Source organism: Dipteris shenzhenensis, chromosome 27, assembly GCF_047967505.1.
Source record: "Dipteris shenzhenensis isolate YYH24624 ecotype China chromosome 27, Dip_SZ_1.0, whole genome shotgun sequence".
Taxonomy (NCBI): Eukaryota; Viridiplantae; Streptophyta; class Polypodiopsida; order Gleicheniales; family Dipteridaceae; genus Dipteris; species Dipteris shenzhenensis.
This window is the reverse complement of record NC_141622.1, coordinates 30,825,058-30,849,693: the sequence shown is the minus strand read 5'-3', so window position 1 is coordinate 30,849,693 and position 24,636 is coordinate 30,825,058. Positions and strand designations below refer to the sequence as shown.

The 24,636-nt window shown below is 44.5% G+C and overlaps 1 protein-coding gene across 1 annotated transcript in view; it reads right to left on the bottom strand.

Annotated features, from left to right (window-relative positions):
- Positions 1-610: 610 nt before the first annotated feature.
- The window catches only part of ETL1 (SNF2 domain-containing protein / helicase domain-containing protein), a 39,577-nt gene continuing 15,551 nt past the window's right edge, over positions 611-24,636 (bottom strand). The window contains exons 11-12 of the mRNA XM_087398429.1: positions 1,637-1,855; positions 611-1,491 (exon numbers count right to left, since the gene is read on the bottom strand). Coding sequence (XP_087254555.1) covers positions 1,317-1,491; positions 1,637-1,855 — 394 coding nt within the window. The 3' untranslated portion in view covers positions 611-1,316. The remainder of the gene's footprint in view (positions 1,492-1,636; positions 1,856-24,636) is intronic.

Genomic DNA, 24,636 nt, shown 5'->3' with positions numbered 1-24,636 from the left:
TGAAGCTTGACATAGTACTTTCATCACATTTCAAATGAGGAATTACCTTACCCTAAAATCCACAATCGCTTTACCTTACCCCAAAATCCACAATCGCTTCACATAAACTTAAAAAAGGGAATATCTGTTCAGTCACTTCGTGCAAATAAATTTTACAATAACAAAATGCTGAAAAGCCGATTTATGTTGAACCTTTAGACTCTTGAGTAAGCACATATGCCAAGAAATCATTACAACCAGGATATCAAGATACAAGGAACAAGAGAAAGAACATCAGTTTTAAAGACTATCTTCAGGCTTCGTTACAAGCAGATTTTCAAATTATCACCTTTAGAGACACAGAACAAGGTGCACATAAAAACTGGTCTGATCTTATCATAGACGGATTTGAACTTCTGGTCCGTGATATATGTAAAAGGGAATATCTGTTCAGTCACTTCGTTCAAATAAACTTACTATAACAAAATGCTGAAAAGCCGATTTATGTTGAACCTTTAGACTCTTAAGCACATATGCCAAGAAATTATTACAACCAGGATATCAAGAGACAAGGAACAAGAGAAAGAATATCAGTTTTAAAGACTATCTTCAGGCTTCGTTACGAGCAGATTTTCAAATTATCACCTTTAGAGACACAGAACAAGGTGCACATAAAAACTGGTCTGATCTTATCATACACAGATTTGAACTTCTGGCCCGTGATATATGTATACAGAAAGAAAGCCCTTGAAAATACGCATGAAATGAGTCGTGGGGAATTTGACACGTTTACAACATAGCATCACACTTTTAGAGAAAAGATTATTATCCTAGTGTGTGGCATCATGCCAGAGACTCTCCTCATATGTACCACTAGTCCAAGAAATACATTTGGCCTTATGGTCATTGCCAGAAGAAGCTTCAATCATCAGAATATTGAACAGAGTTCATCAGTTAAAAACTGCTTCAGGGTTATGCAAAGTTCATTTCATGTAGTCATGAGAAGGGGCATCTAGGCATTCATAACAAGGAGCATTGGGGACTCTTATAATTGCTGAATCGTAGGAAGCACAATAGATTAGCACAGTTTGGCATGCTAGATGGGAAGCCAAAGCTCAGAGAAGTTGCCGATTCTGGTCTTCTCATTTGTTAGAAATTTGAGTCCAAATGCTAGGGAAAGCATACACTTCAAAGATGTAAAGGTATGGAAGATCCAGAGTTTTATTGTTATGAAAACCCTGGGTTGCTAGAGAATACTCTCTTTCCATGTCTGATTGATAATCTATCAAGATAAGTATCTTTCCGGTCCTCATGGAGAACTTTGAAATCTAAACAGATCAGGATGGTGCAGCATCAAGAATCGCAGATAAAATAGCACCCATGGTCAAGACATCAGCTTCATTATTATCATTGACAGCTTCTACTCCTGATTCCAGAACTGCAGCATCCAATGTTAACTTCCGTTTGGCAATATTGTAGATGTCTTCATCAACAGTCCCTTTTGTGACAAGCCTGAAGGGGACACAGAGTCGGAGTGAAGTCATTTTATAATTCAGTCCTATCAAACAACAATGGCTTTCAAAGGGCAGGATCAAACAACTGCATGCAACATGAAGGGCATAAACATCTTGATCAATCCATCCAAAAGGGTACTCACCTGTAAACAGTAACAGGCTTCGTCTGTCCAATACGATGGCAGCGATCTTCAGCTTGCCGATCCATCTGAGGATTGAAGTCCATATCATGAATAATTACTGTGTCTGCACCTGTGAGATTCAAACCTTGACCTCCAGCTCTTGTGGAAAGTAAACATGCAAAGATCTCAAGGTCGTTGTTGTAGTTATCAATTATGTTTTGCCGCTCTGCCACTTGAGTACTGAAAAGCACAAACCGGAGGAAGCAGGTTGGTTATACAGTAGTGCGAGTTCGAACTGGAGGATAGTTTTTTTGGGGGGGCAGGGGAGGGAGGATGTTTTTTTTTGGGGGGGGGTCGGGGGGTGGAGAGAGGCACAGACCTTCATTTACCCTACACACTCTTAGTCAGTGAATCCAATGACTATATTTCTCTTACTAAAAATGGCAAATTGGATGGAACAAGTTATGGTATATGGAAATTCAAGCCTGAGAATATTTTCAAAGCTAGAAACCTCTTGGGATTATTAAAGGAAAAAGGAAGAAACCAGAAGAAAATATGGCAAGTTATGATGAATACTTTTTTAATACCTTCTGTCTTCATAAATGATCTATAGTGCTTCTAAAGCTCAGCTGAAGCTTCAATAATTTTGAAATTATCGTGAACAGTCAAGTTAATGAGAATTATCTTGTTGGTAAAAGGGTTATCAAATATGTTAAGGATACACTGACTAATATAATAGAATCAACCATCTAAAATTATGAAGGTGTTCTTGTTAGAGGTGACATCTCCCGCGCCCGGGAGAGGTAGAGAGAAAGAAAGAAAGATGTATTAATGTCCGCGGAAGGCCTCGTGTGTGACCGGCCTTCGGGAATCTAAAGGGAAGTAATCCTCGTCTACTGAGTCATAAACCTCATAAATAGCCACAATGCAAGCTTCGGTCTCTTCAACCACTTAACAATACTTCGAAATAAACTTCAACAACAACAATGGGGAGGTTAGAATGCCCCTGCTCAGTGAAAACAGTACACAATACGGCCACTCGCCCCAAATGCCTTGGTGCCCCTTTTGGTATTTATTTAATGCTCTGAATGAAAATGCTTTACACCAGGGGCTCACCCCTATACTGTTCCTCTTTGCAAATCCTTTGAATATCCTCTAGGCATCTATTCCACAGTGCACCACAAGAATCCAACTATCTTAGGCATCCACTTCTGACTTGACCCAACTGAAAGGCATCCAAGCATCCAAACCACTAGCAAACTGTGCTCAAAGCAGCCTCAAGGCTTTCACGTGCATCACACTGGCCCTTTGGATTTTCCTTAGGCACACCATTTGCTTCTGAGTGCTTGCTTAAGCCTGTGGGGGATCAGAAAGGACTCCAAACACAAGAAATACACTGCAGTAACTTCAAAATAAGAAATGACAATCAAATGGAAGACAATAACCAAATACCTGATGTTCATGGCAAAGAGGCGAGCTCAGTTCTCGCACCTATCCCCTGGCCAGATTTCCAGCAAGATGCAAGTGTCTTCTGGCCTCCAGGAGAAGAGAGAAAGAATAGATAGAATGCGGAAGGCAGGCAAGGAAAGAGCTGGAGAGGCTATGTTTCACATATCTGCCCCGAAGTGTTTGCCTCGAGATCCGTGCCAGAAAGTCCGCCTTGAGAAGCATGCCAGCCTCCAAATGTGTGCCCAAAAACCCTCGAAGTGCGTACCTACCTCGAAACACAAACCAGCAATCCGTATAGCAGTCGTACAAGGACTGCACAACAATAAATGCTCCTTGGGAGTCGTGCCAGGGGTCCGTACAGTTGTACAAACTGCCCGTACAACTGCCTAGGGATGCATGCCTGCAGCCTCGGTAGGCACATAGAAAATACTCATCTATCTCAATCACTCATAGTATGCATAGCATACATATCGGTTGCTCTCTTGGTATGCCTACTGCTCTCCCCATCCCGATCCTCAACTGGTAGGATGAAACGTGCATCTGCCCAATGGCAATCCTCAATGCATGTGACACTCTTGTGTCCTCGAGATACTAGGATCTGATAATGAATCCCTCCTCCAATACTCTCAAGAAGTGGTCGCGGTAGAACCAGGACTTGGTAGGGAGCTCTTGCCCCCCTCCCCCCCCACCCCCCACCCCCCACCCCTCCCAAGTCCGAGATGTATGGAGTTGAAGGAGATCTAACCTTATGATACAGTTAATCTCATCTCGCGAGATTGACTCAAGGGGCCCATCCATGCTATACTGAAAAGGGGGGATCCTGTCCACCTGAATACCGTGTCTGGTAAACCATGTGGATACCCGTGCATACCATGTGTTTGCTCCACTCTTTGCTAGTCGTCTGGATGACGCCATGGGTCAGTCTTTGTAATCTCCCTCGAGGTAAGTCCCAGACTCTGTGGATGAATGTCACTGTCTGAAAGATGGCATCATCGGTAGAGGGGTCGTGGCGAACTATGCCTATGTGGCCTCTCGAAAGAGCATCTACTACCACATTTTTATTGCGTGGCACATGGACAATCTGAAAATGAAACATAGAAAGAGAATTGGCCCATCACATGTGCTTCTCGGACAGCTTCCTCTGGGTGTGGAAGTACCTTAGGGACTGATGGTCAGTCTGCACATAAAAATCAGCACCCAAAAGATAGTGCTTCCATGTGGTAAGTGCATGAATAACAGCCAACATCTTTGATCATACACCTGCATGTGGTACTCTCTATCATTAAGAACCCTGCTCTCATATGCCACAAAGGCTGCAATTTTCTGATCCTTCCATCTGAACGTGACCCCTTCCTTCTATAAGGCATACAGAGGTGATGCTATCTCAGCAAAATAACGGATAAACCGCCTGTAGTACGATCATAAGCCAAGAAAGCTTCGTACTTCATGGATATTCCTCAAAGGTGGCCAAGTTCTGATGGCTTCTACCTTAGCAGGATCCATCCTCACTCCATCTACTGAGATAATGTGACTCAAGAAGTGAATTTCAGCCATGAAAAATTCACTCTTCTTGGCATTTATAACTAGCTTGTGCTTGCGCAGCTCTTCGAAAACTGTGGTCAAATGCTTCTCATGATCTACCTCACTCTTAGAATACACAATGATATCATCGAAGAATGTGCCAACATACTCCGGATGATTTCTGAAAATTCTGTCCATCATCCTGTTGAATGTGGCAGGAGCATTCGTTAACCCAAAAGGCATCACTAAAAACTCATACAGACCAAAGGTTGTCCTAACAGCTGTTTTGTGCTCATCCCCTTGCCGTATGCATATCTAGTGATACTCACTTTTCAGATCAATACGGCTGAATATTGTGGACCCTTCCAATCGGTCCAGAATGTCATCTATTCGTGGAATTGGAAATCTATTCTTGATTGTGACCTTGTTCATAGCCCTATAGTCAATGCACATCTGCCATGACCGAGAGGAGCTTGGCTGTATCAGCCCTTTTTCCAGCAGCTCCTTCACTTGGCTCATGATTTCCTCCTGTTGGGCTGCACTAACCCGATACAGAGGCTTTTTGGGTAGTGAACTACCTGGAATCACATCAATACCATGATCTTCCGGCCTTTTAGGTAGGTGGCAATTCCTGTGGAAAAGCATCAGAAAAACAATCCTGAAATTGCAAAAGAAAATCTGTCCTGTTTTTTTCCAGCTCTGAAAGGCTTGGACTTTCCTCACTCAAAGAGCCCTCTTTTGCAAAAATCAAGTAAGCTGAAAGATGCTTTTTCATTATATTTGTAATAGCAGAAGCTGATACAACATGGACTGACTCTCCCTTATGTTTTACATCAAGAACATGGGTCTTGCCCCGATAAGTGTCAGCTTCTTGTTTCTGGTGTCAAGCACACCTCCAACTCTGTAACACCATGGCATCCCCAACAAAATGTCACACTTAGGTAGTGGCATAATGTAAAACTCTTCTGTGTCCACATAGTTCTGGACATGCAGCCGCAACCTCCCGATGATCGGAGTGACGAGAGTGACCAACACGGGATTAGCCATGTTTGCTTCACACTAAGTCCCATATCTTCTGCACGTATACCCTACTTTGTTGCGAGATCAGGTGAAATGAAATTCGCTCGGGCTCCCACATCAAAGAAAATAAGACATGATTGATCCCTGATCTTTCCCGAAGCCCTACATAACTCCGTTTTCTTTGATTCATGCATGCCTCCAATAACATCAGGCAACAGACCAGCACTCGGCTTTGGCTTTTTCCCCCTTGTGTCATCTTTCTTTTCCTCTTTATGCTCATGCTTCTCCTCTGCAAAGGACTTTCTCTTCCAATGAGGGCATTCATGGGCTCCATGGCCTTCCTGCTTGCAAATAAAACACTTGTGGGCTTCAAACAGTGCCTGCTTCTCCTCGGGAGACAATCGAGGTCGTGATGAAGGCTGTCCACGCCTCTGGCCTGCAACAAAGGCTGATTTTGCTGGTTTTTTGAACCGCTTAGCCTTTGTGTCCTGAGCTGTTTGTGAACCCACTGATCCATCCTTGCATCAAAGCATATGCTGTATTTACATTCTCTATGAGTTGGGACAGATTTGTCACCTGTATTTTTGTTCAATAATCCCTTATCTCTTTAGGCAATCCACGACAGTATTTCTCAACCTGCTCGGAGAAGGGAACCTGACGGTAAGAATTGACAGGTAACAAGGCATCCCAAAATTTCTTGTCGTATTCATCCAAATTTCTGCAACCCTTTGCATTAAGCTGATGCCACTGAGTCATAATGTCCACTTCAAACGTGGTGGTCAGCCATGCCGCTGAAAACAACTGCTTAAACTCAACCCATGTCGTGGGAGCTTTTCCTTGCAAAAGTAAATTAGTCCACCATTGAAGGGCATTACCCTTCAAGAAAGTGGTGGCTTTTCTTATTTTTGAGCTCTCAGTGAAGTTACTTCCGGTGTACGCAACATCAAATTGTTGCAAATACATCAAAGCTTTCAACCGGTGATAGGACAAAACGTGTATCAAGTTTTTAAGCACATAGTTGTACACATCTAGGGTAGGTGTGGGCTTTTGGCATTTGTGGATTTTTCTTCCACAAGCATGATGGACTGATGTATATTTTTTTGAGATGATAAAGTATGTTTTGCAGGGACTTCATGGGAAATGATGAAATGCAATGTGGTTGTACCAGACTTCCAAAGCAAGGGTGTCTAGTGTGTGGTCAAGTGAAATGTTTTTGGGGTCATGTAAAGTCAAGTCATGAAGGGTGTTTTTATATTTTCATAAGTCAATGTGCACTTGCATGTTACAGGAATTTGGTATGTTATGGTGTCCATGTCAAAGGGCTTTTCATGTGTGTGTACGGGGGTGCATGCAAGTCTTAATGTGCATGCTAATGTGTGTGGGGATTGTGTGACTAAAGGTCCAAAATGTGCATTTAATGTGATTTGGGGGGGATTGTCTTGAGAGTGGTAAAATGTCACTGATGAGGTGGCAAATTAGGCTGAGGTGGCCGGACTGATTAGAAAGGCATCCTGCTCATGCAAAGGTGGCTACGTGATGGATGAAGGGATGCTTCTAGTCGATGAGCTGGACGTAGATGAAGGTGACAACTTGCAGGAGGAGGATCGCGGGCTCGGGAGCACTCAGGCATGGAGAAAACACTGCACCAGGGGGTGTATGCTAATGGTCGTATGGAAGATGCCTAAGGGTAGCCTTGCATCGGGTGACGTGCGTGGGTTGAGGGCTGGAAAGAGCCGTACAGGCTGCAAAGGAGCTTTGTACAGGCTGATGCAGGGGACCATGTACGGGAGGAGCAATTGAATGCCAGCTAATGCTGCTAATACGGCGACGTACAAACGGGCATTAAATTCTACATACGGGCTGGTACAGAATCTCAAGCGTGGGCTTGTATGGGCTGCAAGTACGAGCTTGTACGGGCCTTAATTGCTGATTGGTACGGGCTGGTAGTATGGTGCCTTGATTGCAGGCTGTACGGACACGTACGGGTCATTAAAGATGTCTTCTACGAGCTGTACGGTGGATGGTCGTCATTAAATGCAGGCTGTACGGACTACTGTGCATGGTTGTACGGGGTGTAAGTACCTACTGTCGTACGTATCATTGTACGGCTGCTTGTACGGTGAATGTACTTGCAGGTTTACAGATGATTGTACCCGCTAGTTCTTCTTTTGGATAGCTTGTGGGCACAAGGGTCATAGGCTGGCCGTTGCCTCAAGTTGTGTACTCATGGTTGGGCAGTGTTAAATGCTAACAACCTGGGAGTGAGCAAAGCAATGATTACAGAAGAATGCACACAGAGGTTATGCTTGGGGGTCTTGCTGGCCATTGAGCAGAGGGCTGTGGGTTCATAGTATTCTGAGGCTGACTGCTTTCTGAGTTTTTTTGGGGGAAGTTCAATTCTAAGTTCAGTCTGTTTCGGGCTGTGTAGTCTTTCCCCTCTTTCAAAGAGTCTGTGTGTTCCTGTATGTGTGTTCTAGTCAGATTGTGTGGGAGATTGACTTGTTATTTGTGTGCTCTGGATATCTACTCTAGAATCTGGTTCATAAGCTCACCATCTACGAGCCCACGTTGCAGCTGATCCCTATGAAGTCTCACCTATTTGATGTGGTGAAGTACATAATTCCTGGTTGTCTTTCCATTTTTTCCTTATCATCTTTTTTGGCGATCCTACTGGGGATAGGAGGAGTTTTGAATTGAGATTGGGTACTCAAGACAAAATGGCCCAGAAGAATTGGCTGGGGAATGTTGCTTGAATTTCTGTGTGGTTAGGGATTGAAACTATGAAGACAAAGCCTGGCATGAGAGTGATTCATTGTGAGTTATATAGGGAGTGTGGACACAGGAGAGATAGATGCCTTGATGTTGAACTTTGGGTGATACGTCTCCGTGCTAAGGTTCAAAAGGCTTTGAAAGTGATTGCTCTTAGGAAGAAGAATGCCAGTCAGATGCAGGGTAAGCTTTCTTCAATAGAGTGATTATTTTTGCTTTCTTCCCAAAAGAGGTTGGGTGGTATTTCTGGTTGGAAGTGTGTTTGAGATAACTAAGTTAAGAGGAGAGATGGCTCATGAATTTCCTCAATTTCACGGGTTTCCCAATGAAGACCCACAGAGGTATTTAGAGTGCTTGGAGTTCACAGCTCTTATTAAAGACAGGAATGCTCTAGAAGTCCTTCAGATTCTATCCTTTTGTCTGTTGGGAGAAGCGAGAACTTGACTACAGACTTTCTCTGCGAGGATGCGTGATGATCAGGGTGCTCACAGAAACCCGACTTATCCAGAGGTGAGGATAGCTTTCCTGGACAGGTTTATGTGTGTTAGGGATCCTCATGGCATTTGGAGAGAGCTATGTTTATTGCAGCAACAGCCGACTCAATTAGTGGATGAGTATGTCGGTAAGTTCACTGTGTATAAATGGCAGGTGGCATTGTTACCTGAAGTTCCTCCCAGAGTCATAAAAAAGGATAGGTTTGTTGCTGGTCCGAAGCCAGAGATTAGGATAAAGATTGAATGTAAAGAGCTGGTCACTTATGAGGATGCTCTCAGGGTAGCAAAAGAGAAGGAGAGGAAGCAGTCTGCAGATAAGATTATCACAAATGATGCAAGAGATGCCAATGGTTCAGCATGTGCCTCAAATTCTCTCTCATGTGAAGCCAAAATAACAGAAGCCTGAAGTCAAGAAGGAGGAGAATATAAAAGAAGAAATTCATGAAATGTCGGAGCTTATGAAGAGTTTGAGTTTGAATTTGATGAACGGTAGGGTAAGAGGTAGATCATCGGGTGGTTATGGCAGAGGCAACATGCCTTCTTCAAATAATTCAGACCCGTGGTAGGCAGGACGAGGTCAAGGGTCATTTGCACTTTGTATCCAGTGCTTTAATTGTGGAGAGTGGGGACATTACAGCACACACTGTGATAAGCCTCCTCGTGCTGGAGGTGATGTTTATCCATTGCCAACAGGGTTGAATAATAGGGTGAATGATGTTGGGGTAAAGGCACTGGCCACCCTTGTAACAGTATTAATCTAGTACTACTAAGTACACTAAGTACACATTGTACTTAGGTACTTAGTGACCCTAGTCTTATCCATATATATATACTTGTGTGTACTTGGGGAGGTACCACTCAATCTTTTATCCCCACCTACTGGTGTGTGACTACTGTGAGTGTGTCTCTCTACTCCCTACTCGATCTCTCCCTCACACTCTCCGTCAACTGGTATCAGAGCCTTGCGGGCTCTCTCCCTCTGCTTCCACTCCCTCTCTCCCTAGCCTACCCCTACCGTACGGACAAGTCCGTACGGCCGTACACCGTCCGTACAGCCGTACGGACAGATCGCGGGCATCGTTGCCAGGACGTGGCTGCAAGACGGATCGCGGGCATCGTTGCCAGGACGTGGCTGCAAGACGGATCGCGGGCATCGTTGCCAGGACGTGGCTGCAAGACGGATCGCGGGCATCGTTGCCAGGACGTGGCTGCAAGGCGGGATCGCGACAGCCAACGCGTGGCTGCACGTCGCAGCCAAGGGCTGCTGCAAGGCGGGAGCGCGTGCGGTGGCTGCAAGGCGGGATCGCGACAGCCAACACGTGGCTGCACGTCGCAGCCAAGGGCTGCTGCAAGAAAGAGCGCGTGTGGCGTAGCCAGTGCGCGACTTTGCACTACGCAGCCAAGGGCTGCTGCAAGGTGGGAGCGCGGGCTGTGTAGCTGGACAACGTAGCTGGAGCGGCGTAGCTGCGGCGCATCTGCAAGTCACAGCGTGCGAACGACGACCAACAGGTCGACCAGAGCCAAAGCTGCAGGACGTAGGGCGTGGCTGCACATCGCAGCCAAGGGCTGCATCTGCGCAGACCAGAACTTCAGGGATTTGGCATTAGTGACAGCCTGTGAGAGCTGTGTGACTGAGTTGGGCTTCCAGTAACAGCTCCGGGTTGTGTGCAGGCCTTTTGTGTCTGGGAATTGATGCTGGGACAGCCCGAAGAGGGTGATTATGCTGTGAAGGTTCTTGTGGATTTGCAGAGCAGCTTACCAAAGTTTCTGTGCTAGAAGTGTGTATGCTTGACACTTGGGCAGAGGTTTATGCTTTTGTCAGTGTGTACCCGCACATGCCTTGTGAGCAGTAGCAGTTGATGCCATTTACTGTGTTAATGCACGGAATGTGCAGCAAATTCAAGGGGCTTTTGATGCTATTATGCTTGGGACAAATGCTTTAGTTTGTTGCTGCAAGTACATCCACATTTGGTACAGATTTAGTCGATTTTGACCAAGTTTGACTTTAGTCAAATTTGGGGCTTTTGTAGCCTGACCAGAAATCTGTGAAGTGGGAGCACTCTACATGCATCAGGCTATCTCGTAAAGCACTACTATGCTTTGAAAGTGCAAATTTGACTTACAGTTTTTTTTTTTGGTCAAAGGTCAATCTTTTAATTGGGGTCAAATCTCTGATTTTCTTCATGCTTTCAAAGGGCTTTTAAGCAATCTCACTTCCAAACTGTGAATTCAGTTGGGGGGAAGTTTCTGGAGCATATGGAGGTCTAAAATCAGAGATCTTCATCCACAATCTGAGATTCACTGTTTTTTTGACAGTCCGGGACTGTCAACCAGCAAGTTTGACCAGATTTCACTGTCAAAAAGGTCAAAAAAGTACTGCTATTTTTTCAGAAAATAGTTCTGGGATTTTTCTGGAGCATTTTGAAGGAGCTGTACCGCACTTTCGCCAGCAAAAAGACAGGAACAGATTGCTGTACTGTTTCTGCAGCAAGTGGGAGAAAGACTTTCAGTTGGTTTTATGCCACTGAAACAGTACCCAGTTCATTTTCTGATCGTACTTCCGCTGCGGGGGGAATTTTCTTGGAGTAACTAGTGCTTAATTGCACGACTACAGGGAGTCAAACTCTATTCTCTTTACCATGAGTTCCGGCAGTGATGTGTCGTCCTTGTTTCAGATAAAGAAGCTCGAAGGAGCTAAAAATTACGACATATGGAGGACACAATGCTACAATGTGTTGATGCAGAAGGACCAGTACAAACCTATAAAGGAGAAGGGTGTTAAGCCCTCCAACATTACTGATGAGCAGTGGGAGAAGATGGACGGCTTGGCCAGGTCGACCATTATGCTTACAGTTATTGATTCACTGGTTGTAGGCATCAGGGATGAACCTACTGCGTGGGAGATGTGGCAACGTCTTGAGGATACTTATGCCAAGAAAAGTGCCACGGGAAAAGCTTACTGGCTAAAAAAGCTTGTTGGTCTTCAAATGAAGGAGGGGACAGCTATGTCCACTCATATTATTGAGTTTAACAGCATATTCAGCCAGGTGATCAACCAGGGGTTGAAGCTCGATGATGAGCTGAAAGCTACACTCATCCTATGTTCTCTACCTGAGTCATGGGACACATTCAGGACTTCTACCAGCAACTCAAAAACCATTCTGGTATTTGCAGATGTGGAGAGTGCTCTTCTACAGGAAGAGATGAACAGAAAGAACAATGCTATTGGGAAGTCAAATGCTTTGAATGCACGCAGCAGGTCCAAAACACGTGGTAAAGACAAAGAAAGAGAGAGGAGCAAGTCCCGCTCTAAGAGTGATCTTGTATGCAACTATTGTGGCAAGAAGGGACATATTGAGAAAAAGTGTTTTCAAAAGAAGAATGACCAGAGAGCCAAAGAAGGCAAGGCTCAAGGCAAGTCTAAGGGCAAAGAAAAAGAAGAGCTGAATGTTACTTATGTTAGTGACAGTGACAGTGGACATGAGATATGTTTCACCTCTTCACTGGAGGCTCATACACTTCATGCTGGTGATGGATCAGATATGTTTTCCTGGATTATAGATTCAGGTGCTTCCTTTCATGTGACATCCTACAGAGATCTGTTTGTCAGATATGCAGGAGGGCAGAAGGGAGTTGTCTTTCTTGGTGATAACCATGCATGTTCTATCATTGGTATAGGTGATGTCAGACTTGTTCTTGAAAATGGCCAGCAGTTAATGCTTAAAGGGGTCAGGCATGTTCCTGAGGTGAAGAAGAACTTGATTTCCACAGGGTTGTTGGATGATGATGGTTATCTTACCACCTTTGGTAATCAGAAATGGAAAATCAGCAAAGGGGCAATGGCTATTGCCAGGGGTCCTAAGGTTGATACTTTGTACTCACTTCATGCTGGACATTGTCCGCATTCTGATGTAAATGCCACCGAGCTGCCAAAGATTTCATTGTGGCATAGCCGGCTTGGCCATATGAGTATTAAGGGAATGGAGCAATTGGCTCATTTTGGTTACTTGCCGAGTCTAAAATATTCAGATTTGCAGAAATGTGAATTTTGTCTCTACGGTCGTCAAGTACAAATACCTCATAAGAGAAGGTCAAATCAGAAATTACAGCTCTTGGAGCTAGTACATACAGATGTGTGTGAGATGCCTACACTCTCTTTAGGAGGTTCAAAATACATACTGTCATTCATAGATGACGCCACCCGCAAAGTGTGGGTTTACACTCTCAGAAAGAAGAGTGATACGTTCAAGGCTTTCACTAAGTTTGTTGCACTAGTTGAAAATGAGACAGGCAAAAAACTGAAAGCCTTACGATCTGACAATGGTGGCGAGTACTTGTCCAAAGAATTTCAAGAATTCTGTGAGGCAAAGGGTATCCAAAGGGTTTTGTCTGCACCATATGATCCTCCACAGAATGGTACAGCTGAAAAAATGTTCAGGACCATTCAAGAGAAAGTCAGATCCATGTTGTCACATGCTGCATTGCCCCACACATTTTGGGCTGAAGCTGTAAAGACAGCTGTGCACCTTATTAACAGGTCACCAAACAAGAGACTATGTGGTGGTGTGCCTGAACAAGCATGGACGGGCAAGCCTCCGTCTTACAAACACCTACGGGTCTTTGGTTGTGTCGCGTATGTGCATGTACGCAGGGAGGACAGAACTAAACTGGATCCAAAGTCTCTTAAATGCATATTCCTAGGTTACGGTGACAAAGGTGAGATGGGCTACAGGATTTGGGATCCCAAGAACAGAAAACTTATACGCAGCAATGATGTCGTGTTTGATGAAACCATCATGTTCAAGGAACCTGTTGTACAGCAGGAACCTTTAAAAGTAACTATTGATGATGACAGGCATCATGGGCAACACAGACAGGCTGTAAATCAGCCACAACAGCAGCATAATCAGCCATTAAATGATGCTGCAGCAGATCCTAATGGACAGCCAGTTATGGCAGAAAACATCCCAATGGATGAGGCACAGTTAGGTAATCTTCCTGACATGCAAATGCAGCCAGGAATCATGGAACAGCCACCTTATCTGGGTGATGAACAGGCTGGACAGCCAGCTCAAGATGATGGTCTTTGGGTTAGAAGGTCAACCAGACAGACGCGGCAGCCAGAAAGATTTGTTCCAGGCATTGATTATTTGATGCTCACTGATTGTGGAGAGCCTTCATGCTACAAAGAGGCTAGGCAGAGGGTAGACAAGGTTCAATGGGATCTTGCTATGAAGTCTGAAATGGACAGTCTTCACAAGAATGGCACTTGGGAATTGGTACCCTTGCCTCCTGGTAAGAAGGTACTGCCATGCAAATGGGTTTATAGACTTAAAGTCACACCTGGTGAAAAGCCAAGGCATAAAGCCAGACTGGTTGCCAAAGGGTTCAAGCAGGAATATGGTGTTGACTTTGAGGAGATATTCTCTCCCGTTGTCAAGATGACAACACTCAGAACTGTATTAGCATTGGTTGCACATGCAGATATGGATTTGATCCAAATGGATGTCAAAACAGCATTTCTTCATGGTGATTTACATGAGGAGATTTTTATGCAGCAGCCAGAGGGTTTTACAGTGAAGGGCAAAGAGAAGCTTGTATGCAGACTGAAGAAAAGTCTTTATGGTCTAAAGCAGGCACCCAGGGAATGGTATCATAAGTTTGATACATTCATGCGAACCCAGGGTTACAGGAGAAGTGACATTGATCACTGCTTATATACCAAGAAAGCTTCAGATGGCAGTTTACTTATCCTCATTTTGTATGTGGATGACATGTTAATTGCTGGAAAATCTCATAAGGAAATGAATGCCTTGAAAAAGAGATTGCACCAGACCTTTGATATGAAGGATCTTGGTGATGCCAACCATATATTGGGTATGCGCATACTTCGGGATAGGGAAAAGCGGTTGCTATACTTGTCTCAGAAGGAATACATTGGCAAGGTCTTGCAGAGATTTCACATGGAGGGGGGGAAGAGTATTGGTACTCCATTACCTCCTTATGTGAAAATCAGCGCTTTGGACAGCCCTCAGACAGATGCTGAGAGAGCTGAGATGTCAAAGATTCCGTATGCATCAGCTTGTGGCAGTCTCATGTATGCTATGGTTGCAACCAGGCCCGATATTGCGTTTGCAGTGGGAGTGGTTAGCAGATACATGGCTAAACCTGGCAAGAAGCATTGGAATGCAGTGAAAGGTGTCATGAGATACCTAAAGGGTACACAGGACTTGTGTATATGTTTCGGCAGTCAAGATGCAAAAGTGCAGGGTTATACAGACTCTGATTATGCCGGTCACCCTGATACCCGGAAGTCTACTACCGGCTATGTTTTCACTTTCACTGGAGGTGCAGTGTCGTGGGTATCTAGAATGCAGCAATGCGTTGCTTTGTCTACTACAGAAGCTGAATATATTGCAGCCACTGAGGCGTGCAAGGAAGCTATATGGCTATCTCGGCTAGTGGCAGATTTGGGCTACTCTAGTGATACTCCATTGTTGCATTGTGACAGTCAGAGTGCCATACAGTTGGCACGAAATCCTGTTTTTCATGCAAAGACGAAGCACATCGACGTGAAGTATCATTTTATCAGGGAGGTGCTTGAGAACAAGCAACTTCAGCTTGTGAAAGTTCACACTGATGACAATCCAGCAGATCTGTTGACAAAAGGATTGGCTGCTGAGCGGTTTGCACAATGCAGACGGCTTATGGGTATTGGATAAGCAGACCAACTGGTCCTGTACATAATGATGTATATTGCTGTTTTTTCTTTTACTCTCTCTTATGGGCACACTGCCTTTAAGTGGGAGGTTGTTGGGGTAAAGGCACTGGCCACCCTTGTAACAGTATTAATCTAGTACTACTAAGTACACTAAGTACACATTGTACTTAGGTACTTAGTGACCCTAGTCTTATCCATATATATATACTTGTGTGTACTTGGGGAGGTACCACTCAATCTTTTATCCCCACCTACTGGTGTGTGACTACTGTGAGTGTGTCTCTCTACTCCCTACTCGATCTCTCCCTCACACTCTCCGTCAAATGATCATAGTGTAGAAGTAAAAGATGCAGGTCAGCCTAGTACCTCTGGAATCTGTAAAGCCACTGCAGAAGAGAAAGGGAAAGGTAAGGCAGTTACATTTGGCTTGTTGGAGTTGGAGGAAGTTAAAGATGTCATGCCATTAGGGAAGAGAGAGAGAGAAGAGGAGGTTGGTCCCAGTGCAAAGAAGGGGAAGCAATCTGAGGAGATGATCACCTACCAAAGGAAGAAGAGCAAGAAGCCCAGAAGGAAGTACAGAACTGCAGATTATCCCATGGGGAAGGAGCAGGGAGATTATGATTTGGTGGAAGATCTTTCAGCGAGGAAACCGGACATTACATTTGCTCAAATGATTGGTCTATGCCCAAAGCGAAAAAAAGAATGGAGGCGGGCTGTAAATCCAGCAAAGAAGAACTCTCATAAAGGTACAATTAAGCTGATATACCTAGATGAATCCAAGAACATTCCCAAACTCATTCTCTAAAAACACAACATAGTGCAGTTTCAATCTCATGATAATCACTCACAAGGTTGAAAACCATAAACTCCATCATGCATAGCAGGGACTAGCTACTATGACATTCCCACTAACGTCATCAGCACCCAACAGTGGGTGTAGACCATAGTATAAAAATATGCTCTCACACATACAAATCCACACACCCACACATACTTGAGCATCCATTTATACAAAGTCTTCGTACTGAGTTTCTGTCGACACTCCGGTGGTGAAGGGCAGACTCATCCATGACGAAGGCTAGCACTAAAGGAGAATACTAATCAAAAGGTAGTGCAAAATCTCTTCATTTAAGCTACAACTGCTTGTGAAGTCTAAATGTTTTCATTTTAGTCTCTCCCCAACAAGCATCTAAATCTAAATCTTGCTGATAGGGCAACGCACCATTTAAACTAGAAAGAATTATCACAATACCAACAGGCCGCAACTTGGACGAAAACTTCACAATACAATTAAGTTGATGTCTGTCTCAGAGTTGCCGGATCTTTTACCTGCTGTAGAAGCCTGGCATAAAGGAAAGGGTTTTGGAGAGGCCTATATAGATGGAGGTGCACAGATTTGTGTGATTACCCAGGCTTGTGTGGAAAGATTAGGATTAAAGATATCCCGCTTCTCTAGTTCTCGCATCAAAATGGCAAACCACTCCAAGGTGAAGACTTTAGGGATAGTACCTGGTCTGGTTGAGGCATTCAGTGTTTCATGTCAAGTGGATTGTCATGTGATGCCTGCAGGGTTGGGAGCCTATCCTTTGATTCTTAGAAGGCCATGGTTGAGGAAGGTAGGTGCAATTCAGAATTGGCACAAAGGAATCTTTTTTGTATATACGAATGGGAAGAAAATGAATTTCGATATGGTAAGCAGGACTGAAGTTTCAGATTCAGCAAGTGAAGAGGAAGAGAGAAGTGAAACCAGCAGTGAGGATGAGAGTTCAGTGACTTCAGAAAGTGATGAAGGAAAAATAGCATTGGTGGATTGGGTAGATGAGGAATCACAGGTGGATTTTGTGGGAGCAGCAAGGTTCAATGAGAAAGAAGTGGATAGGTTTGAGGTTATCGAGGATTTAATGCAGCCCAAATGTTCTCAAGAATCAACCCAGGTGTTGATTGAGCAATCATTGAATCCTGATCTCAATGTCGAGGAGAAAGAAGAATATTTGAAGATGTTGCAGAAATACCCCAATTTGTTTATCACCTCTTACGGGGATTTAAAGGGAAGCCTCTGAGGATTGAGCTGAAGGAAGGTGCCAAACCTGTTTTTTAGAAAATAAGGAGATTAAACCTGGAACAAAGAGATGTGCTGAAGGAAGAGGTAGATAAGCTTCTCAAGGCAGGAATAAATTATCCTGTAGTTCACTTTGATTGGATAAGTCCTGTGGTCATAGTGCCAAATGGTGTAGACAAATGGAGAGTCTGTGTTGATTACAAACCTCTGAATGCAGTGACAAAGAGAAACCACTATCCTCTGCCTTTTCTGGATGATATTCTTGATAAAGTGGCGGGTCATGAAATGTACACCTTGTGTGACGGATATTCAGGGTACTTCCAGATAGCCATAGCCCAGGAAGATCAAATCAAGACTACTTTCATTACCCCCTGGGGCTGTTTTTGTTACAGAAAAATGCCTTTTGGAGTTACCGACGGCCCCTCGCACTATCAGGAGAATTCAGATCTAATTTTATCACTCTTCCTGGATAAATTTTGTAAAGTGTTTATTGATGACATCTGTGTGTACAATGGAAGAAGGGAGCACTGTGGAAAGCTGGATTAAGTATTCTATGAGATTGATAATAATGGTGGTCAATTAAATCCTAAGAAAACTCAGTTAACTCGGAGCAGCATTAAAATATTGGGACATATTGTATCTGAGAATAGGATTGAGCCGGATCCAGGTAAAGTAAAAGCTTTAGTTATGCTGTCCTCTCCTGAGAATACCAAGCAATTGCATACCTTTCTCCAGAAGGTGAAGTATCTATCGAGATTTATTCATATGTTATCTCAGATTTTGTATCCTCTTCAGCAGGTGGTAAAATCTGAGCCTCTGAAATGGACGACAGAGAGTGAAGAGGTGTTTAAGGCAATTAAGGAATCCTTGACTCATATTTCAAGTGTAAAGCCACCAGATTATTCCAGGACTTTTTATGTGAATCCGTCTGTGGGACCAAATGCTATTGGTGCTATTCTTTTGCAACAAGGAGAGGGTTCCAGATATATGAGGCCAATCTACTATGCCAGTAGGATGAAGAGTGAAGTAGAAAGGAAGGAAGTATTCAGCGGCTGAATTGGTCCTGGCTAGCCTCTTGTATGCCTGTAGGAGATTTCGGTCTTATCTATTGTCCAGGCCTTTCGTGGTTCTCACCTCATGTTCACTACTGCCTCATATGTTGAATAGTGCAAACATCTCCAGGAGCATGATTAAATGGATAGTAGAGTTACAGGAGTACTCTTTTACCTTCTTGGTTGAGAACTCTACCAAAGCTTCCTTGGCTCATCTCCTCACCTATAAGGAAGGACCTATTTTAGTTAAAGATGTGGAGAAGAACACTGACATGAATGAAGAAAAAGTACTAGAGGATGCATTTGTTTCACTTTGATGGATCTTACAAAAAAAGTATAAATAAAAGTACAGGAGGAATTGTCATTTATGATCCTGGAGGAAATGAGATTCGAAAAATGGAAATTCAGCTTGAAGCCAGCAGTAATAATGAAGCTGAATATGCAGCCCTCTTCGAAGGTTTGAAAGTATGCATTAGTCTGGGTATTAAGAGACTCATGATTAAGGGAGATGCTCTGTTGGTTGTGAAGCAAATTTTAGGTGTTTGGAAGGTTAAGCATGTTCATTTGAAGAGATGGATAAGTGCGGTGAAGAAACTGTTAAATCAATTGGATGCCTGGACACTCCAGCATATTGAAAGAGGTAAGAATGTAAATGCACATGATGCTGCACAGGAAATTACAGCAGCTTATGTTGATGCAGTAGGAGTGCAGGAACCCTTATACAAAGGAAGGGAGACATTAGCTTGTGAGGAAAGCTTCCTGTTAACTGGTAAAGTGCCTGAAGAAGTTCCGAAACAAAGAAAATACAGATTTATCAAAAGCTGTACTTCTTATTGTCTAATAGATGATGTTCTTTACATGAAAGGGGCTGATCTGGTGCTCATAAGAATTCCCCGGCATGAGGAAGTTTTTCATATTCTACAAGCTAATCATGAGGGAGTATGTGGAGGACATTTTGCTTTCAAAATCATGCTGAGAAAAATACTTACAGAAGGATATGTGTGGCCATCCCTCCAGAGAGACATAAGACATTGGTGCAAGTCATGCCTACAGTGTCAACAAATGAGTAAGAGGATATTACATCCAGAACTCCGAAATATCATGCTTGCTTATAATATTTTCGAGAAATGGGGAATAGATGCCATCAGTCCTCTACCCATGACAGCCAGGGGAAATCGTTATATGTTGACAACTATGGATTATTTGACGAGATGGGCTGAAGCACGAGCAGTACGGGCTGTCAACGCAAAATCTATATGTAAATTTGTATATGAGGATATCTCCTGTAGATTTGGTGTACCACTGGAGTTGCTTTCTGATAGAGATCCAGGTTTCAGGAGTGAACTGATGGATTTATTATGTGGAAAGCTGAAGATTAAACACAGATATGCAAGTCCCTATTATCCCCAATGAACACAGATATGCAAGTCCCTATTATCCCTAATGTAATGGGATGAATGAAAAATTTAATGGTGTGTGTACTAATATCATGGGAAAGATCATGAGAACCTATGAGGAGTGGGATCTTGCTTTGCACTGGGCTTTATGGGCTTACAGAGTTGCAATAAAAGAAGGCACCCAGTTTTCACCATTTCATCTTGTTTACGGGAAAGAAGCTCTATTGCCCTTGGCAGTAGAAATTCCTGCATTACAGATGTTAATGAAGATAAACGAGGATTCAAATTCTACTTTCCAAAACCGGTTATTGGATTTGCAGGAAGCACAAGTAGACAGACAAAAGGCGGTGGAACATTATGCTTTACTTCAAGAGGAGAATCAGAAGAGAGCAAACAGGAAATTTAGGGATAAGAAAATCAAGGAGGGTGATTTAGTTTTGAGATACAACAGTAGTCTGGATTCTACCTTCAAGAAGAAATTTGTAACCAAATGGGATGGACCTTTTCGTGTGACGAAGAAATTCAAAAATGGATCATATCAACTTGAGGATTTGGATGGTCAGCAGCATAAGAATAGAGTCAATGGCTTCAGACTAAAGAAATACTTTCATAGGATCATGAGTGTGGGCGGCTGTAGACCTACTGTGATGAAACCAGACAAGCCGGAAGACCTCATGGATGAGGATATCTCTGAAGAAATGAAAATCTTATATACCTCTATCTGCAAGACATGAATGTCTGCAAAGTTGGGGATGGGCAAAATGATAGGACAACCCTGTATCAAGTTTTTGAGCACTGTATATACCTGTGGATAGGCACAAAGTTGTACACATCTAGGGTAGGTGTGGGCTTTTGGCATTTGTGGATTTTTCTTTCACAAGCATGATGGACTGATGTATATTTTTTTGAGATAATAAAGTATGTTTTGCAGGGACTTCATGGGAAATGATGAAATGCAATGTGGTTGTACCAGACTTCCAGAGCAAGGGTGTCTAGTGTGTGGTCAAGTGAAATGGCTTTGGGGTCATGTAAAGTAAGTCATGAAGGGTATTTTTATATTTCCATGAGTCAATGTGCACTTGCATGTTACAGGAATTTAATATGTTATGGTGTCCATGTCAAAGGGCTTTTCATGTGTGTGTACGGGGGTGCATGCAAGTCTTAATGTGCATGCTAATGTGTGTGGGAATTGTGTGACTAAAGGTCCAAAATGTGCATTTAATGTGATTTGGGGGGAAATGTCTTAGAGTGGTAAAATGTCACTGATGAGGTGGCAAATTAGGCTGAGGTGGCTGGACTGATTAGGAAGGCATCCTGCTCATGCAAAGGTGGCTACGTGATGGATGAAGGGATGCTTCTAGTCGACGAGCTGGACGTAGATGAAGGTGGCAACTTGCACAAGGAGGATCGCAGGCTCAAGAGCACTCAGGCATGGAGAAAACGCTGCACCGGGCGGTGTATGCTAATGGTCTACGGAAGATGCCTAAGGGTAGCCTTGCATCGGGTGACGTGCGTGGGTTGAGGGCTGGAAAGAGCCGTACGGGCTTTGTACGGGCTGCAAAGGAGCTTTGTACGGGCCGATGCAAGGGACCGTGTACAGAAGGAGCAATTGAATGCCAACTAATGCTGCTGATACGGCGACGTATAGACGGGCATTAAATTCTACGTACGGGCTGGTATAGAATCTCAAGCGTGGGCTTGTACGGGCTGCAAGTACGGGCTGGTATAGAATCTCAAGCGTGGGCTTGTACGGGCCTTAATTGCTGATTGGTACGGGCTGGTGGTATGGTGCCTTGATTGCAGGCTGTACGGACACGTATGGGTCATTAAAGATGTCTTCTACGAGCTGTACGAAGGATGGTCGTCATTAAATGCAGGCTGTACGGACTACTGTGCATGGTTGTACGGGGTGTAAGTACCTGCTGTCGTACATATGATTGTACGGCTGCTTGTACGGTGAACGTACCTGCAGGTTTACAGATGATTGTACCCGCTAGTTCTTCTTTTGGATAGCTTGTGGGCACAAGGGTCATAGGCTGGCCGTTGCCTCAAGTTGTGTACTCATGGTTGGGCAGTGTTCAATGCTAACTACCTAGGAGTGAGCAAAGCAATGATTACAAAAGAATGCACACAAAGGTTATGCTTGGGGGTCTTGCTGGCCATTGAGCAGTGGGCTGTGGGTTCATAGTATTCTGAGGCTGACTGCTTTCTGAGTTTTTTTGGGGGAAGTTCAGTTCTAAGTTCAGTCTGTTTCGGGCTGTGTAGTCTTTCCCCTCTTTCAAAGAGTCTGTGTGTTCCTGTATGTGTGTTCTAGTCAGATTGTGTGGGAGATTGACTTGTTATTTGTGTGCTCTGGATATTTGCTCTGGAATCTGGTTCATAAGCTCACCATCTACAAGCCCACATTGCAGCTGATCCCTATGAAGTCTCACCGATCTGACGTGGTGAAGTACATAATTCCTGGTTGTCTTTCCATTTTTTCCGTATCACCAGTCCTGCATCCCACTGAAAGTCTCAAACTTGACTACTGCCCCACCTTCTTTGAAGTTCTTTAGTTTGCCCTTACGCGCCAGATTGTCATACACTGGTGGCTACAAGTATGGGGGCTGCATCATTCCAGGTACATTAGTTCCAGTTCCCATACCATGCAGGATTCCGTACCAGACATCTGCAGGGGTCCCAAGGTTAGTCCACCACTGAAGGGCATTACGCTTCAAGAAAGTGGCGCCTCTTCTGATTTTTGAGCTCTCAGTGAAGTTACTTCTGGTGTACGCAGCATCAAACTGTTGCAAATACATCAAAGCTTTCAACCGGTCCTGCGTCCCACTGAAAGTCTCAAACTTGACTACTGCCCCACCTTCTTTGAAGTTCTTTAGTTTGCACTTACGTGCCAGATTGTCATACACTGGTGGCTGCAAGTATGGGGGCTGCATCATTCCAGGTACATCAGTTCCAATTCCCATACCATGCCAAGTCCCGTACCAAACATCTGCGGGGGTCCCAAGAAACCACCTTGCATACCAGGCATCCCTGTCTGCATTCCGGGATGCATCCCCATGTTGGCATATGTTACATTTGCACTCTCGGGCTGCATCATGCCTCCCATCATAGGCTGTTGTGTCAAGAGTGGCAGCGGAAGATGTAGGCAAACTGAAGCTACAGAATCACACAGAGAACACTAGAGACAACAAGATGTGCCACAAACATATCTGCAGTAACTCAGCCCATAAACCAGGGCAGTAACTGTAATACAAGGAGTCCTGAACAGGATGAGAAACAGGAGCTGCAGAAGGGGCTGAACTGGAGCAGAGGATAGGGGCACAAGGAGGCTGGAGCCTGAGAGCACGTAGGCTGGAGGAGCCTAGGAACGAGGAGGCTGGAGGAGCCTGGAGCGAGGAGGCTGAAGGAGCCTGGAGCGAGGAGGCTGAAGGAGCCTGGAGCGAGGAGGCTGAGGAGCTGCACCAGAAGATAATCAAAATGAGGAAGGGGAAAGCCCTTATGTAGGGGAGGCCAGGGTAGGTGGTTGGTCCAGTTGGCCTAGGCCGACCAGCTGGTCGGCCAGCCAATTGGGCCGACCAGCTGGTCGGCCAAGAGCTGGTCGGCCAGGAGTTGGTCGGCCTGGTCTGTCCCCCTCTGTCCCCCACTTCGGCCCTGTCTCGTGGGTGCCCCCTCTGAGTGTAGGAATAGCCTCCGACCAATGGAAAATAGTGTCAGATACAAGTGTGGAACCGGGAATGAAAGAACCTCACGAGGGGCGGGCACACCCACAAAGAAGCCCTCACTCAAAGCAGTGTGCACACAAGTACACTATAGACAGGAGATGCATATAATGCTAACACCCCCTCTCAGCTCCTGTCGAAGAAGCAGGGAGCTGGGTGAGTCCGCAAGAAGCTGGTACTGTCGATGACGAGCCGGACTGTGAAGGATGGTGAACGGGAGAGTCCCCCTCGAGAGTATGTTCCCGGTTGGGGCCATGTAAAGAAACAATCCAAGACTCGGAGTGTAGTGCAAATGAGGAAGGTTTGTCGGTGAAGAGAATCCGGTAGATGGGAACCTGTACGAGAGAGTAAATGGAGAAGAGGATGTCTGTCCCCCTCTGAAACTGCGACGATGTTATCCTTCCAGTGTCATAGTTAGTACAACTTCTGATTTTCGGAGAAGTGGGGAAGGATTGGGATCTGTATCTGGGTGTGGAGATCCGTACTTTTTAGACAGAACTCATGATTTCTTGAGTGGCTCAGGCCCCCCATGTGTTTCAATACCAAGCAGAGAACTATCGAACCCAAAGATCAAGAGCCAATAAGTTCTGCCAGGAACCCCTGAATAAAGTCGTACGCGTGAAGACGGGAGCCGACCCGATGTGCAATGAAGGAAGGGGGGGAGAGGCTCTTGATGAAGCAGTAGGCTGCTATCGATAGTCCAGGGTACAAGGGACAAAATTTAAAAAATATAAATTCACAAAACCCTCTTGCAAGATGCCGACTGGGTTTTCCCCCCAGCAGTAATGAACCGTTCTCCTGAGAGTCTTGTGCAAGTCTC